This window comes from Carassius carassius, chromosome 2 (assembly GCF_963082965.1).
Source record: "Carassius carassius chromosome 2, fCarCar2.1, whole genome shotgun sequence".
Classification (NCBI taxonomy): domain Eukaryota; kingdom Metazoa; phylum Chordata; class Actinopteri; order Cypriniformes; family Cyprinidae; genus Carassius; species Carassius carassius.
The window spans coordinates 16,687,886-16,707,180 of record NC_081756.1 but is presented as its reverse complement, the minus strand read 5'-3'; the positions used below and the strand labels follow the sequence as shown (position 1 = coordinate 16,707,180).

The 19,295-nt window shown below is 35.2% G+C and overlaps 2 protein-coding genes across 2 annotated transcripts in view; both read right to left on the bottom strand.

Moving 5' to 3' along the window:
* The window catches only part of LOC132104520 (tubby protein homolog), an 82,072-nt gene extending 69,795 nt beyond the window's left edge, over positions 1–12,277 (bottom strand). Inside the window, exon 1 of the mRNA XM_059510060.1 lies at positions 12,038–12,277. Within this exon, the coding sequence (XP_059366043.1) occupies positions 12,038–12,099 (62 nt within the window). The 5' untranslated portion in view covers positions 12,100–12,277. The remainder of the gene's footprint in view (positions 1–12,037) is intronic.
* Positions 12,278–14,855: 2,578 nt separating this feature from the next.
* The window catches only part of LOC132104529 (ras-related protein R-Ras2-like), a 38,643-nt gene continuing 34,203 nt past the window's right edge, over positions 14,856–19,295 (bottom strand). Inside the window, exons 4-6 of the mRNA XM_059510084.1 lie at positions 18,022–18,130; positions 17,426–17,544; positions 14,856–15,942 (exon numbers count right to left, since the gene is read on the bottom strand). Coding sequence (XP_059366067.1) covers positions 15,855–15,942; positions 17,426–17,544; positions 18,022–18,130 — 316 coding nt within the window. The 3' untranslated portion in view covers positions 14,856–15,854. The remainder of the gene's footprint in view (positions 15,943–17,425; positions 17,545–18,021; positions 18,131–19,295) is intronic.

Below are 19,295 nucleotides of genomic sequence, written 5' to 3'. Positions count from 1 at the left end.
ATTTAAATTCCCATTTCACAGATTTTGCAAACTTTGTTTTATTGCTGGGTAAATATCATATTTATACATGTAAATTGAAAAAACGTGAGCCCGCCTTTAATATACTTCTTTGTGTGTTTGTGAAAATCTTTTAACGCTTCAAAAATTAAAAATCTGAAATTTTATCTACATCAAAATATTATTTTAGTGTATTGTTCCTTGAGGTTTCTGTCTGCTACCTGTTTATCTCAACTCTTGCTATATATATTACATTTGAGTATAATAATGGAGTTTGATTTTAGCAGGTTGCAAAGCTTACAGCAATATAATCTATAATTATAAAATCTAAACATTTGATTTTTTTCAGTACTTTATGAAAAAATATTTGTAACATTTTTCATTTGCCATTTAGGATTTTTTATTTTTTTATTTTTACACTTAAGCTTTTTACATTGCATTATGGACTTCTCCATGAAATTGTTATTGCTATAAAATGTGTCCTCCATAGAAAAATCCTATCAACTTACCGATCGTATTGTTTATTCAACAGACCTCAGGATTTCATACACAACCTAAAATGCCTAACTGGCCCATCTGCACTAGAAGTAAGACACCATATGCTATATAACCAAACATAACCAACAACTGTGTGTCTTCAGATACATCAAATTGGACATGCATCCATCTTCATCTGTTGTCATACAAGTCTTGATATATGTGTGGTAGTATTCTGCACTATTTGTTGACAAGTAAATCTATAAGTGCTTTATTTGATAAATGAGAAAAAAAACTTGCACACTATATGCACATAAACCATGTTGTCTATGCAAGAATATTCCAACAACTGGCACAGACTCAGACAAAAGAAGGGAACAGAAATGAAATAGCAGGTGACACAAAATGTATTAGACAGGTACAGTATGTAATAATAACAGCAATAGATATATGCAGGATACTGATGGGCTGAAGACTGATGGATGGACAGGCAGACTGACTGGCAGGATATCAAAAGTGAGTCAGGTGGCAGTTCACTAGAGAATGACGAGACCAGACAATGAAGGAGCATGATCTTTGGCAGTTCATCTACTTGAATAGGGAGTGCTAACAAGGAGTGCTAGGTGTCAGGAATCAGAATCAGTGATTGGGAACGTGCTGGCAGGGAGTGAGGATCTGAAGCTGACGAAGTTAGCTTTGTGACACAGACCTTCCAAAATCCCACTTTAACCCCTCTGAGCATAATTTTCGAACATATTTAGGACTATGAGATGGCTGCCGGTCCCCCACCTTTTAACAACTGCTGATATTGTGTTAAAGGCATCCTTTGTCTTTCTGCTTAAGCGGTCTGGATGTAGACGTATGACGTATGATAAATGACTCATTAGACTATATACAATTTTTCCATTGCCCAGGGGTACAGGGTTTGTTCTTCTCATACCAGGTCAAGCATCTGGGAGAGAAGTTTCAAAATAAGAAATTCTAGCTTTGTGAAAATCACAATGATTTTGCGGACCCTGAAATTATTGTTGAAGCCATATTTTTTGTGTCATTTCTCAGCTGTTTGTATCTCATGTTATGAACACTGTTTATCTTAACCAGTTTGTTTGAGCTTGTTATGTAATAATCATAATTTCTGAGGCTATTCCCATTGACACAATAATTGTGTAACTGCGGCACACACAACCCAGCCACCACATTATTAATACTCTTGCCACTAACTGTGATTCAGCTGACCTTTGTTTTAAAATCCTTTTGCATGTAGTGTTTCCATTATTTCTCTCACCATTTAAACAACAGATATAACCAGTCCAAGGTGTGGAATGAATTTATTTTTTACTCCTTTTGTAGGTTTAATGTTACACCAAGTCAGGGGCTGAGCCAGACGATGTAAACATTCGGGGCTTAGCCCAAACCTAGGGGGGGGGGGGGCATTTACGTCAGCTAAATGCACTATTTTTCAGGCTGTTTGAGATAATAGAATGCCTAAAAATCTATACACTATCTGGGAAAATGATGATGGTTACTCAGTATAAAAAATAAAAAAAAAACAATTAACCCAGTAAAGCCTACAACCTATTTTGTATTTAATTGTTCTCCAGCTATATTTCTCAATTAATCTCTCTTTTCTTATCCCACTAATGTGCCGAGATTAGCTGTAAAACATGCCCCGAGATAACTTAGCATTTGATACAAGCTGTGTGTTTCGGTTTTAAGAGAAAACGTAACCCCCCAAATCGACTGACGTTGCTTTTGAATCTCTCTCTGGCCGGTGAGGTTTACTGTTAGGGTTCTTTTTAGTGTTCAAAAAAAATTTGTTATGTCTATAATGTTAATTTCAGTCGGTTAGCCAGTGAGCTTGCTACAATGCTGGTGAAATAAAAAGCCCACCAGCCCCTAATGACAACGGCGAAGAAGAAGATTTATATTCTTCTTCGTTAGTTTTTAATTGGCAGTTGGCAAACAAGCTGAGTGATGCGGTTTCATTTTTTGCCGCTCCAGTCTGAAAGACTGAGAGGAAATGAAACAAAGTTGAAGTTATTTAAAAAAAAAAACTAAAAGATTCGGGGCTTTTGACAAAACATTAAGGGGCTTAAGCCCCATTAGCCACCCCCCCCCCCCGCTCTGCCCCTGAACCGAGTGACTTTCTTTTTGTGAGTCATGAATTATCCATTCAAATTATTTTTTTAAAAACACTAACTCATTCAGGAGTGAAACAAGTGACTGTCTTTATGAATTAGTCATTGAATCACTCAATCGATTCATTCCAAAAACACTGATTCATTTGGCAGCAGTGTTGCAACGGTCCTGCTGTGGCTGTTTTCATAAGCAAAAGTAAGTGTAATATTGGGTCTAAAAATTCAGTAACTCAATTACATTTTTATTGAACTGCTGTATAAAAGCAGTTTCACATAATCATAGTTCTGAGTTATTGTCACTCCAGCCAGCCATAATTTCTAGTTGTAACGTGACAACCGGAAAAAAAAGACAGAATAAATATTAAGATATTTAGTAATTGTAAGTGTCTCTTGTTAAGAGCCTGGTTTTATTAGAAATTCAACTTTTTAAGTTTGAGGGTGCATTTTAATGCACTGATTTTGTGATTTTACTGACCGATCATACTGTACTGTATGATGTTAGAAGACTCAATGGCAGTAAAATCTTTTAATCTGTGTATATTTATATTGAATATAAATTTGATTTTGACAGACAACCCAAAAATCAGACCGCCCACAAGGAAATTCAAGAACTGTCCATTACAGCAGGGGTGATGTAACGGGGGAGGATTAGGATATTTCCAAGGGCCCGACGAGGAAAACGATTTCTACTCAGGGGAACATGGGGGCCTGAGTCAACATGCTGTTCAGGGGACCCAGAAACCATAGTAGCACCCCCGAGCACAGGATTAAGGGTATTACATTGAACTGTTTACATGTTTCAACAACCTCTTCCTGTATGTGATTTATAAGAGCTTCACCATGTTGATATGTAGAGATTGGTTTTAACTGTTACAAAACCAATAAGCAGAGAGATGGAGAGCATCAGTCAAGGATGATGTCAAGCCACATCATGCTATACACCAACAAACAAACATTTCCAAAAAATGTTGCCATGGAATCCACCACTAATGGCCCTTTAAGGCAAAAGCATCATCAACAGAAAATATATATACACACACACATACACACACATATTTTATATATATACACACACACACACGCGTTTTATATACACACACACACACACACACACTAGGGGTGTAACAAATCCCATGGTTCAAAATATTCTGTTGTTTCAAATATGGACTAACCCAGCCATTGAGTTAAAATTGTAGGCCTACATAAAATTTTTAAACCAATAGTCCATATTTAAAACAACCCAGCATATTTTGAACCATGGCGTTTGTTACACCCTAGAGTGATGATTTTCTGTGGAGGTAGGGTTCATGGCATGGCACCAGCAATGCGAACACTAGATTCACTTTTAACTTATTAATAATAATAATAATAACAACAACAACAATAGTTGTGCTCTGTTAATTCATGTTAATTAATGTATTAACAAATGAGACTTTAAAAATTATTGCTTTGTGAAGTTTTACCAAAGCATTTATTAAAAAAAAACCACACAGCTTGTATCACGTGTGGTGACCGTACACAAGCAACTGTGCTAGCCATGAAGATATAACTCCGTGAGATGCATTCTTTTCATAACAACATGCACGTTACATGTACATGCACACAGGTACCACTAAGGGTAACATGCACACAACATACCTGTTACCCTTAGTGGTACAATCCTTTTCAAAGTGATTTGTGCAATTCAAAGCCATCATGGCAGTACGCATTTGAAGTGTCTCAGTAGGGGCAGGGTAGGCCAAGAGAGTATTGCTGTATGCTATGAGTGTACCGCGGTACATACTGTGGTGTGTCGCAGTTTTTCAGTTCGTTTTGAATATCGTTACTAGGGGTGTGCCAGTATGAGTATCGATATTTTTACTATTATGCAGTCGTTAGGAATGCACTTGACAAAACGAGCGACAAAATTTCCTCTTTTTTTTTTTTTGCTGGGATGTTCCCGTGACATCGCAGCACAGTGTCCGTAAGCAGATGTTTGCTATTAGTGTAACTGTTCCAAATAAACATACATTTATATTTTTAAAACGTTTTTGAAATGTGCTTTATAATATATATAAACTAATATATATAAAACTTAAAAAAAAAATATTCAATTTATATTGTTTTTATGTCAGTGTCCATCAGCGAATCTGCTGATGGACACGTGCTGCATTGTCACGGGGATATCCCAGCTGAAAATAATGAGGAAATTATATTGCTCCTTTTTGTTTGCATGTTAAATAATCGCTAAATTCTTTTGGCCAATAAACGCTTTTAAAACAAGCTTCATTTTACTCAAGGTTTATCTAAAAGAATGTCTAATAGAGTCTAAAGAAAATTAAATTCTCAAATTAAAGGGAGTGCTACAGAAAATATGAGAAAGTGCTTTCACCTTATTCTAAATAACCCAGAGATGGTTATTTTGATAACGTAACAGGGCCATGTTACATTTCAAATGCTCTACACAATCGTTTAAGTCTGACTGTGGGAGTCATGGAGTATGTGGGTAAATAAAAATCAACCAATATACAAAAAAGCACTAAGACACAAGAGGTGATTTTATTATCATGTTTTGAAAGTTGTTAACCACATTCCAAAGCCCTATATGGCAAAATCACTGTAAAAATATACAGTTTATGCAAGATAGATACAGATACAAATACAGTGTGTATACAGATAAACTTTAACTGGATTTTTGTGCATTTCTCATTAACAAAAATAACGAACAGTTCTACTGCCAAGTATAGAGGTCATTAGAATAACTATAATATTTTACAGTAACCAAGCACAGCACAGTAGCCAAGAAACATTGTAACTCATAGCATTATTATACAATTTAATTGATGTGAGGTCACAGATATTGGCTCTATTCCTAAATATGAGCTGTCTTGCTTCCTACAAAGAAGACTTTGTCTTAATGTGCCAACTCTGTGATACTCTAATAGGCACAACATGCATATCAGATATTAGGTAAGAAATACCTTTTGGAAGCAACCTTTGCATTGGGAAAGTGACTTTGATGTCTTAAAATGTTGTCTGTATACAGGCAGCTCACCAGATAATTTCAGAGCCATTGTCTATTGACTAAGGCATTTGGCTATTTTATTTAATAATTCATTTTCTAACACTAATGCTAATAATGTCAACCTAATGGCTTTTTTTTTTAATGCTCCTGGGTTTAAATAATTTACTCCCACACAACTGAAAACCTTCCATCACATTATTAATTAGGGCCCTCAGATTTCATTAGTAGAAAGGTTCTGAGGTGAACTGAAAGAAGAAAAAATAAAGAATTAACTCAATAATATGTCTTCAGTCTGTTTTGGCTTAATTATCATCTATCCGTTTTTCCCTCGTCTTAAGAGTTAATGCATGGATAAGTAACTGGCCATAATTAAATCAAAACCAGAGTTTTTATAATCAAGTGGCATTTCAGAAGCATTCAGACAATTAGAACTGATTTTGAAGTGGCAGAGAGAAGTAGACTAGGTGCAGGAGAAACATGCCTCGTATTTTATCATCTTACCATCTCTGCAGCTTTAAACAATTCTGTTTTAACATATTCCAGCCTGTGACTGCATTTCCCTGGTGAACTTCACATCTCTGACTCTGAAACAGTAATTAGAGCAGTGCAGTAGTTTCTGTTCTTTTCCCCTAATCCGTCGTTTAAGGAGAAAGGGCTTATGCTTATACCTTACAGTGAGAAAATCAAAAGCCTTTTATTCCTCACCAATGCTGCATTTTATCAAAAATACAGTAAAATCAGTAATACTGAGAAATATTATCACAATTTATAATTATTATTATTATAAATTGGTATTAATGTTAAAATCTTTGTCACTTTTGTTAAATTAAATGCATATTTGCTGAATAAAAGTACTGATTTCTTTCGGGGAAAAATAAAAAATAAAAAAAATCTTACTGACCACAAACTTTGTAACATTTACATTTATTCATTTAGCAGACGCTTTTATCCAAAGCGACTTACAGCAGTGTATGGCAATTATATCATTTTAAGACAAAGTTTCCTGCTAGAATGGTGAAAAATATTTTCTTTCTAGTTTTTATATAATCTTTTGAAAATTCAATAAAAAGTGGGCGTACAATAAATCATAAAGGCATAAAGTTGTTAGTCAATTAATATAAAATCAACAATTAAAATAAATAAACAATTGTGAAAAAATTAATTATTTGAATGGTGAGCTAATAAAAAACAACCATGACTATTGTTACCATAAGATTATAAGTCTTGAACTGACTAGGGAAAGAATTTGAGCGTCTTCAAGGTGCAGTAGAGGAGAGGTTTACTATAGATTCAGTCATGGGCGAATGGTTACAGAAATCTGTTCTAAATGATTTTCTTGAGCCTAGGTTTTTGCAGGGGTCACATCTCCTGGGGCCAGACCTGAAGTACTGAGATGAGCCAACAGATTTGCACACACACATACATATGCAGTCATGTGCTTATTTTGCACTAGATCAGCAGTGCATTGTGAGCAGAATCAACAAAAGCCTTATAAATTTGCTCCCTTGTGCCACACCAAGGTCTCTAATCTCCAAAACGTCGATAGGAGGCAGGTCCACTTATTTAGCCTCACATAAATTGCTCTGTTTAGACATCTGTCTGTAGAAGTTGACCGTTATGGACATCTGCAAATTAACCTGATGAATGATGAAGACCAAAATAAAAAAGTTATTATAGTGTTGTCCAGGAACACAATGTTCAACCACAAGGAAAATGTTCATGATCATGTTCTCAGCAGATGTGCATCAATCAGCCATAATCAGAAAGCCCTTTTGAGGGGGGGATTGTGTATACAATAAAAAAATCAGTATCGATAAGGTTTCAGCGCCATCAAAACAACCCATTTGATGATTAAGTGGGCCATGGGCTACTAAACCTCCAACCAGATGGTAAGAAAAAGGCTAGTTAGCATCACTTTCTCAGCCCTTGCTGGTGGATGCCAGAACTACTATATATATATATTTTATACAAAAGGTATAAAATGTATTTTTCACAGACCTAGTTCCTAGAGCCAACACCCATGAGCAAAGATGAAAGCCTCCTTCCAGGTCACATACTCCTTCAGGTTCATGCACAAGCTGCCCAACTGTCACTGAGATGAATGAGAATGCTAACGGATAGCGGTCTCTCCAGATAATACAGACCTTCTCTGAGGTGAGAAAATTGAGATGTCATCCAAAGGAGACATCTTTCCCTCAGGCAATCTCAACAATCTTAATAAGTCTGAAATACAAAATTAATCCAAAAAATCAAGCATCTGCCCTCGAGAGTGTGTGCGTTTAATGCTTCCACTTATCTGTCAGATGTTCAGTGTAATTCACGAAGTGATTTAACCCCTATTGGAGCTGCAGTGAATGATGTAGAAAAGTATTTGCCTCACACTGATTTTTCACTATAGGAACTTAGAAGTTGTGTGAAATAAGGTATGAAAAACATATATAACCTTTTTTTAAGATAGATAAGCCTTCGCTAAGTCCTGCCTTAACAACCGTGGCCGTCTGACATTTTCTCAAGCAAGCTTCTATATAACGTAACCAAGTCCATGAAACAACTGTGTGTTTGGGGGTAGTATTAAACAACTCTATGGAAATCATTTATAAATATGGTAAAATGGTGTGTCTGAGTCACTTATAATAGTGACGCAAGGCACCCTAAAAGAAGCACCCATTTTCAGTCCTCTTACACTAATATTATCCATAGAAATTATTTTTTATAAATTAGATTTCTCTTTTGCATTGACTGCGATACATTTAGAATTTGCCTCGATTCTAATTTGCTGTCTCAGCAGTTTTTAATCTTGCTTCATTTTATTTTAACTATTTGTATAAAGAAATACAAATAAATAGGCAATGCAATCTCACAATTCATTTCAGTGCATGTAACAATAATATCCAGTCAATCTTCTTTACCCCTATCTTAGCACTGAAAATCACACTGGCTGCATCTGAAATCACATATTCTTCGAGTAGGTACTTCTTTTGAATAAGTATTTACTTCACACCATTAAAAATATTTTTATACATTATGAATGTGTGTGGTATCAGTTTTTACAGTGAAGTAGGGAAGTAGTATGTATATTTAAATGCATGCAGTGTTTTCCAATTCATTCCTGTGGCATATTCTGTGAAACTAGTGTAGAGAAAATAGAGTTAGCAACAATAACCAAGCAGACAAAGCTTAGCACAGGGTCTAAGGAATATTAGAATAAGGAATATTCAAATTATCAACAGGTGTGTCTTCATTGTGAGAAACCTTATCAGCCTCCTAATGAGATCACTTGACATTTATTTGAACAATTGGAGCAGACTCCCTCCTCTTTGAAAGAAATATGAAAAAAGCTTAACTACTTCCAGCACATTTTGCCTGTGCTGAAAACTATCGGTCCCAAAGACCTTGGCTCTTTCAGCTGTGTTAATGGGGGCACCGGACTGTTGATCAGATTGTCTGAAAGCAACTCCAGACCTGATGAAGACAGCTGTCAATTGTAATCCCCGCACAAGCGGTGCATGTATGAATCTGTAATCAGCGCTGGTTCCATTAAATCCCAAACTAGCTCAGGGCATCATTCTGAAGCTGATCTAACCTCAGGAAGAGGCTGAATTAAACAGGTGAGGGAAATGTTCTTACTACAATGCTAGTTAATCAGCTGAACAAAACATTGTGCTGCTTTGTCTTCATCACACCCAGCTCTGTATTCGCTGCATATCATACAGATAGAACTATGATCTGGGATGTACTCCAGCCTGATGTGCTGGCAGGTATTGTCTGTTTTATCCATTCATCAGAGACTGTGCTCGGCAATGGATAGTATTCCTTTGTTTGGAAGAGTGGCACCAGCTATTCTCTGAAGCGCTCTTTGCCATAGGAACACTTCCTCCATTTACTTGCGTGCCCTATCACCCACATGCATCCCCCAACACTGAACTAGCCATAAGGGTCTTGTAGGGGTGTGTGATATGACAATTTTTGATCGTGGATGATAAAAGTGTCTCCACAATCTGCTTTTGAAGAAATATGTAGTATTGTGCTGCAGCGCACATTCTATCAGCTGCAGTTCTGGCGCCTACGTCATATACTGTACAACGCCACATGCATTTACAGCAGTGTTAACTCCGCTGTAGAGTTACTCTTATTATTTGCATGCTGGTCTGACCTTTGCTTTTTCCGAGCACCACATACACGCGAAGCGCGCGCTAAAGCCTGTCAAACAGCACCTGATTATTGAACTAAATTATCTTTTGCGCTAATACTGTCAAAACACACAAGGTTTACATGTAGACTTAAGTCGGTTATGTCTAAATTGAAAGTAAACAGTTGAGAGAAAAACGTATACATGCCTCTATGTTAGATGCATGCAGGTTTTAAAGGGACAGTAGGCCTAATAAACATGCAGCCTACTGTTATTACTGTCAAGTGATCGATCACCCTGAAATGTAATTTCTGTCATTATTTACTCACTGTCACGTTGTCCCAAACCTATACTAATTTCTTTCTTGTGCTGAACACAAAAGAATATATTTTGAAGAATGTGGGTAACCAAACAGTTGCTGGTCCACATTGAATTTGATAGTAGCAAAAAAATGTGTCACTGTGGACCAGCAACTTTTTGGTTTTCCACGTTTCTCAAAATAGCATTTATGTTCAGAAGAAAAACTCATTCGGGTTTAAAACCACTTTTGAGTGAGCAAATAAAATAAATAAAACTTTGACAGAATTGACGGACAGCTGACAGTATTTTTATTTTTGAGTGAACTATTCCTTTAAATGTTAATAAAACAACAAAACACAGAGAAAAATCACTCACTGCTCTTGACTGAAGAAATGTAATAGAGTTGCTTTAGGAATCAGTTTATATCGGTTTATTTATTTTTTATTTGTTCATTCAACTTCTTAAATGCTCCATCTAAATACACCTATTGTACCTGAAAATAAAGCACTGTTTGTTTTATTTGTATATTATGTGTAATTGTAATATGTATCTTGTTTTCTTTTATCTTCGCTATTAAAAATTAAGAACAAAAGATTTTTTATCTTTGGCCTAAATATCTGCCATTCAAGGTAACTAAAAAAAAAAGAAGAAAGGCTTTTTCTTTATAATTTTAGTTTGCCTGTAATGCTCTGACAACTTGCAAAATAGTAAAACCAACATGACAAAGAATTGTGATAAAATTGTGACGTGTGATATTTTTTCCATAACGCTCACCTCTAGGGTTTCGGAGGAGAGAGATGGAGGGACAAATGCTGCATCCAAAATGTATGCTCCTTGACAACTGATGAGGATTATTAGAGTACAATTTCCCATAAGGCTCAAATTATATAAAAGTTTATATACAAAAGTACACACACACATATATATATATATATATATAATATATATATATTAGTGCTCTCAAACAATTAATTGATTAATCGCATCCAAAATAAAAGTTTGTTTACATAATATGTATATGGATTATGTATATATAAATACACAAACATACATGTATAACACATCATGTAGTAGTACATCATCTGGGTAGCCTACTGTTTACCTATTGTTTCATAAATAGGCCTACTACATATTAATGATTTATTAAGATATGATTATTAACAAATCACTTTCGTGCTAGATAAGTGTGCATATTTGGGGACAGAATGATGAGAAGGTGGGCTTCATAAACTATCCCGTATTCACTGTAACACGACCCATGGAGAAATGCTATGAGGCATCAAGACTAGAGGATGTTTCTGTAGTTCCTCCGGGGAGCAGTGAGAGCACAGTCACAGCATACCAATCACATCCTGGGTTTGACTCAAATATCAAATGTGTCACCTACTGCAGACATGAGGAACTCCAGCATCTTCTGCTTCATAGGCAGAAGCAGCGAGGCAGATATCATAATGCCTGTAGAGAATTGGGATGCTGACAGTGGAGCTGAGAGGATGCTGAAGCCAGGCTAATAAATACACAAGAGATGCGCAGGAAAGAGCACGTGCTGAAATAGAACGGTGACGTTTCGCTGTCCAAAAGCAATGCTGATACGTAGTAACCGTTATTTTAAAAACAAAAACTACCCGTTACGTGCTGTTTGATTGATCCTGACCAGTGTTCAATTCTCCATTCAGAAACCAGAAAAAAAAAACGTATATGGTCGCTTTGTGACAAGCACCTTAGCGAACAGAAAAACAGCATCAGGTTTGCAAGATGCCTTTCACTTTCACTGGAAGAAACCATCTGTTGTTCTTTTCCAAACGAATCACGAACTTTGTGCACAACTTCGGTCGTTAAAATCAGCGCCTTCTTTCCCCGACATAAGCTGTTGGGTTGGTTTGGCCGTTAGCGTTTCTCGTCGTGATTTAATTTGATCATATTAATTATTTAACACGTAACGTTACAGAAAAAGATATTTACAGTCGGTCTACAAAATAACGGCGCGCTTACCTGTCATAACTCCATCGACTGTATGACATGCTCTTATTGTTGCTCAGTCCGTCCATGGCCATCTGTGGACACAAATGATCGATTTTACAGCGAGGCCGAGCAGTATAATATTGTTGGCGTCTTGTGTTAAATCCTCCGTCTTCACTACAGTGAACGTCTTCAGATGTTTCTGGTGTGGACTGGAGCTGGAAAGCCTTGGAAAACCGTTTGGTTGAGGGGTTTAAAATAGGTGGACTGAACCACTGCTATGAGAGGGGAAATGGCAGTTGTTAAATTCACCATGAGGGCACACGTTTGGTTTAAGATTTTCTTAAAAAGAAATAACATAGTCGTCAGTTATTTATTTATTCATAATATTCGTGGCTAATTTGCACTCTCAGGCTTATCCAATAAACTACCTAGGATTAGAATATCCTTTTCCCCAATAGCACATGCTTCTGAGCAAGTAGCAAAACATAATTCATGGCCCTGATTTTGAAAGCCTTCACATGTCAGTTTTAAGTGAGATTTTCAGAACTTAATCTAACACTTATTAAAACCGTGCAATATTATTAAAACATTAAAATACCTGTTGCCTATTCTGTCTGCTCTGTCCGTTCATTGAGTTTGAAAATGAGCATCAGTATTCTTTTCCTTCCCATTTGTAAGTCTTGCAAGCCTTTTTTTAATAGAAAACTTGAAAATAACCAACAAATTTCTGCATCAAATTTAGGTTGTAGTGCTTTTAATATTTGTTCTGACCAACCTCTAATTTCTACTCTTTACACTTTTAAACGTCTGAGCACAAAGGAAGTAGTAAATTTTATTAAAAAAAAATCTAAATCTACTACCTGCCACTTGGATCATATTCCAGCATATTTGGTTACAGCCTGTCTACCTTCTCTCTTTTCTTTAGTTACAAATATGATGCATTCTTTGCTTGTTTCTGATATAGTCTGTCTTCAGATCTGCTGTGATAACTAGCACCAATGGTTTCTAAAAATCCACTTAGGCTTATGATGCTTCGGGGAAACTCAGTCCTGACCATTCAAGGCCTGTCTCAGAGTAAGCTTTAATAGTAACTGCATTCCGATTTACAATCACTACAAAACTGACACATACAGCAACCACTCTATATTATAGTTGTTACAGTATTGATTTACTTTGACTACTTGACACTTTAATTGTATAAGGGTCACAACATGAGCAAACAGCAGCTTTTCTGGAGCCGATCCTCTTAATTTGGAGTATTCTCCAAAATGATGACACCTTTCTCCTTCAAAATGTTACCTGACACTTTTAAATCTCATGGAAGAATACACAGCAGACTCGAGAACAATAAAAACCTACATACAATCCTACATACAGCACCTTTAAAGAACGAGAGCTATAATTTTGTGCAACATGTTGTACTGCATTTCCTCTGTAAGGAAAAGCAAAAATAATGTATCACAGATAAATCATAGATTTTATTATAGCACCGGAGGCTATACAGGGGAAGGAAATATGTGACAAATAAAACACAATGTCTATTAGATGTACACAGACTCTGGGAAGAGGAGCCATGCACTTCTGTTCTTACTAGCTTCTGTTTTCATCCATTTCGCTATTAACTGGTATAACGGACAAGGTTTAGGTTGGGATATGAACCTGTATCATAACAAAAGGGTATCAGCTTGAAGCTTTGGCCCAGTGATCACTGGTAAAGTTGTTCTAGGCTATGAGGTTGATGACTGTTTGGATCGGTTAACTGCTCCAGTCCAACGAAAGCAGGAAAGGACCACAGTTCAACATACATAGGCCTTTTTTTTTAGTTCAAAACAAACCGAGATAATTAAATACTCCTCTTTACATATACACATAGTTGTGCCGTGAGAGCATTTTCACTTACAAACATATAAAAATACTCATTAACTGGTCTGATAAGAAAATAATGTATAAAAGTATATAGTAAAAACATTTAATCATGTCCATTCAAAAGATCACCGCCATCTTTTTTCTTATATTACATGATGATAAAACACAAAAACTAAAATTAGTCTATTTGTATCCCTCATACAGAAATGCACGCTGAAAAAAAAAGAAAGACGAAAATAAAACATGGCATGATGCAATAGTGAGTATGAAGCCAGGAAGCAAACTATCACCTGTCAGATTTAAGTATGAATGTCACAGAAACGTCAACCCATAAAAAAAAATAAAAAAAACTCTTGAGGGAATGTGGATGTCTGGTGTATGATTTCTTTCTTTTGAATAATCTAAAAAAAAAAAGGATTTTTATCATGTCTTTCATGAAAAGATGCTTAAAAAATGCCTGTGGTGTCAGAAGTTCAGCTGTCCCCTTGAAACAAAGTCCTCGGCTGTTTCAGTCACTTAAATACATTTCCGAGTCTGAAGATAATCTGTAGAAATCAGAGCTGAACAATCCAGCTACATGTAGAATACATTTCACAATCACAGAATGTAAAAGGAAAGTTCAACCAAATATGAACGTTCTCTTGTCCTTGACTTACTTTCTTCTGTGAAACACAAATTGAAATATGTTTTGTCCAAATAATGAAAAGCAATGGGGCCTAAAACAACAACCGATTTTCATTCTGACATTTGATCTGCAAAGGACAAAAAAGAAGGAGGAAAAGAAGAATTAAGTATGAATATATAATAATAACTATAATAATGATTGAAAATATGATTTTCATTAATTATTAAAATTATTAACAATACAATAAATAAAGACGTATTACCTATATAAAACTGGAAAAGTATTTAATAAAATAATCAATTTAACTAACAGTAATCTAAACAATATTTATGGTTGTCTTCATTTTTGTTTAGTTAATTTTTTTTACAAACTCAGAAATTGTTTCTCTTGCATTCATGCAATTCAGGTCAGACTCTGTATAAATATGAGAAAATTAAATTAAATAAATAAAACAACCCTATTCATTGTATGGACAAAAAAAAAATTCCGCAGACAAAAAGTGTTGGTTTAGAATAGGTTTGAAACTGATGAGGGGTGAATAAATTTTCATTTTTAGGTAAAATATCTCTTTAAAAGAATCAAATCCATACATGCAAAGTAGCTTCATCTTAAAGTTGAAGCTAAAAGGAAACTGATTTCACTGCTGACAAAATTGGCATAATGTTGGAGGCTATCTATGTACATATCTGCGAGTGCATTATTGTTTTAATCCATGTCAAAACAAGCTTGTCAATCTCACACACGATACTCTGCGACTGAGTTTTGTCATTATAAAGGTGGTTTCAACTCACATGAATCTTTACTTATGTACAATCACTGCTTAGCATATGGAAGTAAAACCAGATATGGCACGACACACACACAAAGCTTCAGAACACCATCTCACTCTAGATCTTGTGAAAGATCAGGAACTAAAAGTCGTCTGCAATCCCGATGGTGTATCGTTTAGTCTTTCGATCTCAACAAAAGTACAAATGTCACAAGGCAAGAGAAAAAGAAATCTTCAAAATACAAAAAACGGAATTGTGTGTGTGTGTGTGTTTTATAGCAAATTTGTAAGAAGCGATGTTTAGTGTTGGGACACAATTACCATATTGTAGGTCACACTGATGTCAGTACTCCAGTTGAAGGTACAGTGGTGAGTTCGATCAAGATTGCGTCAGTTTGGTTCTTCTAGTAGTGAAGTCCTAGAGGCACAGATGCCCCCGATAAGGCTATGAGAGAGACTGCTGTTTTGAAGATATGCACATGTAGAAAGGCAGCGAGTTCATCCGCACAGGATGTGATGTCAGAAGGCAGGGTTGGGGACAGGGACTGGTGACAGCAGCTGGGAGAGTGGCAGCAGGGAGAAGCCAATTAGACAATCACACAATGGCAGCCGCTCTTATCCTTCTCTTTGCGCGTGGGCTCCGGCGAGGGTGGGCACTCTTGATCCTGGAACTTCCTGTGAGAGGATGTGACAATCAGACAAAACAAGTCACACTCCGTGCACAAACCTCTGAGCTTAAATCAAGATCTGTCATGCATGTCTTCCAACTGAATTTATTTCAATTTATTTAGTTTGTTTGTTAACTGAAACTAATAGAAACTGAAATGATCTATAATTGAAAAAAAGGCTGAAATAAAATGTAAATATAAAAACGTTGTTAATTTGGCAACTAACTGAAATTAATAATTACTAAAATGACTAAAACTGAAATTCTAAAACTTTCAAATTAAAGCTAAATAGAAATATAAAAAACCTTAAACGAAAAATCTAAATGGACAAAAGGACATCATAAATTGTTAAAATATAAATTAATATTCAAATGAAAATATAAAAATATAATACCTATAAAATATCAAGCTATATAAAAAAATATCAAGCTTATCGAACACCATAAAGGTAAATAAATTCTACTAAAATAACACTGAAAACATTTAAGCCGCACACATATTATCAATCTGTTCACTATGGCTATGTTCAGAATAGCAGACTAATCATACTCGTATATAAAAATATAATGCTCACTATGAACATTTAGCCTCATATGGAAAACCCAGATACAGATATGGATATTGTATCTCACAATGCAATATACCTGATTACATTTTCCATTTCTAGTATGGCAAATAAATTAAAAGTAAATCTCTGAAAAATAACTGGCTTGCCAAAATGTAAGGCATTTTTACCCATAAAATTGGATTCAAACAAATAAATAAATACTTCTGAAATAAGTAGACACTAATTGCTGTATTAAATATGCAACATAATGAGGTCATGTGACAACACTATAGTAGGGCTGCATGATTATGACAAAAATCATAATTGTCAATTATTTTGATTTTTTTAATTGCGATTTATAAATTATGATTATCACAATTTACATTGAATTGTTTATACCAGTTTTCAGTAACCGCATACCATATATTTAAATGAAAATAAACAAGTCGAACAACTCTCAAACTGAAAAAAATATTGCTTTTCTACAGTATTAAGCCTCAAATGTCAACTATACAATGGATTGGTTTCTTCTTTAAATTAAAAAAAAGTAAAAGATATGCATGTTATTATAATGTTATACTAAAACTAAAATGAAATCAAATTGAAAAACCCTTAAGGTAAACCCATAGAAAGAAAAAAACATCTTAAGCACGCAGAATAACGTAAGTGGACTTTGAACGATTAATTGTCGCTTTGAACGATTATGTAATTGTGGCATCTGTGATTGCAACGCTGATTAGGAATTCTATTAATTGTTCAGCTCTACATTGTAGCATACTACTGTGTGAAGTGTTTATCAGTGCTTAATGTGTACACGTGTACATACATATTTTTAAAGCAGTGTGTAAGTGATCCATTCCAACCACAGCCTGCTGTTTGAGTGCTACCACCATCTGGTGGCACAAAACAGCACTGTATGACACACACACACACACACACACACCTTATGACTCGGACCAGCTCGTGGAAAGCCTGGTCTACATTCATACGGATCTTAGCTGAGGCCTCCATGTATGTGACTTTGAGTTGTCTGGCGAGCTGCTGGCCCTCCTCCTGGGTCACCTGAAAAAAAAAACCCTTCTTGAAATCTTGAAATGAACTTTTTGTTTGATATTAAATATAACAATATGTCTTATAAGTTGCATTACATAAAAGTAAAGAAAGACATGCGATGAAATTAATTTACAACAGGCTGACATTTTCTGTTCTGACTCTAGGTGGAGATGTAACATAATCTGAGTGTATTTCTATGCACTCAGTAACCCTGTATCTTTTCTTACCATCTCTCTCCACCACAGACACACACACTCTCTGTGATGTTTCAGTCTTTCAGCTCATTGATTTCCAGGACTGAATTTCATCCACATTTAATCACTGTGACATTGTGCACTTGAGAACTGTATATATGCAATGGGTACAATAGACTGCCAAGTCATGATGGGTCGCAGTGAAGACAAAAAGTGTTAAAATGTCCATATCAATACTGATTCAGTGTAGCTCTCTGAAATGACAGTACTTGAAGTGATTCATGCCACTCACTTGTCTCTGTTGCTCAAGATCAGCTTTGTTACCCACTAGAATCATGGGAAATTCATCCCGGTCCTTCACTCTCAAGATCTGTCGTTGGAACTTGTAGATCTCTTCAAAGCTGAGGAAAACATGATGATGTATGGCCATTAAAAAGGTACAAAAAAACTAGCAAAGCATCAGACACGCAGACATAAATACAAACATGAAAACATCATCATTTATTCACCCACGTGTCATAAAATAATAAATGATGATAACATTTTCATTCTGGGGCAAACCCTATAAATTAATAAATAAAAACAATTTATAAACATAAAATTACAGTAAAACAGTGATTATAATATACTGATATACTGCTCTAAAAAACATTCGTTGATATTACCAATGTTGAAAACCATTATAAATAATATATTTTTGTGGAAACCATTATGCATTTTCTTCAGGATCCATTGATGAATAAAACGTTTAAAAGAATAGCATTTATTTCAAATAAATACATATTTTTGTAACAATGTGAAAGTCTTTACTATCATTTTTGACAAATGCACTCTTACTGAATATAAGTATTAATCTATTTTAAAAAAAAACATAGTATGTAGTGGTTTTAAAAAATGCCTTTACATTATCTAACAAAAATACTGAAAGAAGTGTTATTAGTATATATATATATATATATATATATATATATATATATATATATATATATACATATATATATATATATATATATATATATATATATATATATATATATATATATATATATATATATATTCAACTGAAATTTGAGTCAAAACATTGAAGTTTATTAGGTTTCAAAATATGAAACAAACTAAAATCTAATGCAAAGTTTGCAAATTTCAAAGTTAAGACAACAAGACTCTAAAATGAACTACATAGTGTTTTTTTTTTTGCTAAGACACCTGGTGTGTAAACTTGAGGGGAACTAATACCAAAAACTCTTTATAATTAGCCGATAACCCATATAGTCCCAATATATCATGCATCGCTAGTGAGGACATTTTCAGAAAGGATGAAATGAAAGTACACACATTCACCCACAAACCAGAGCTCCTCCTCGCCACAAAACCTAAAAGGAATGCAAGCCCACCCTTCCAGCTGATGAGCAGCCATCTCTCTGTTTTGGGCCACAGAACTGCATTACAGTACACAGGATGACATGAGGTCCCGCGGTTCTCATGCCGCTGCTATAAAACATTCCAGTAACACTGTAAGACAGCTAGAAGCCGCCATATGGAGAGCAGCGTGTGTGGGCCGGGGAG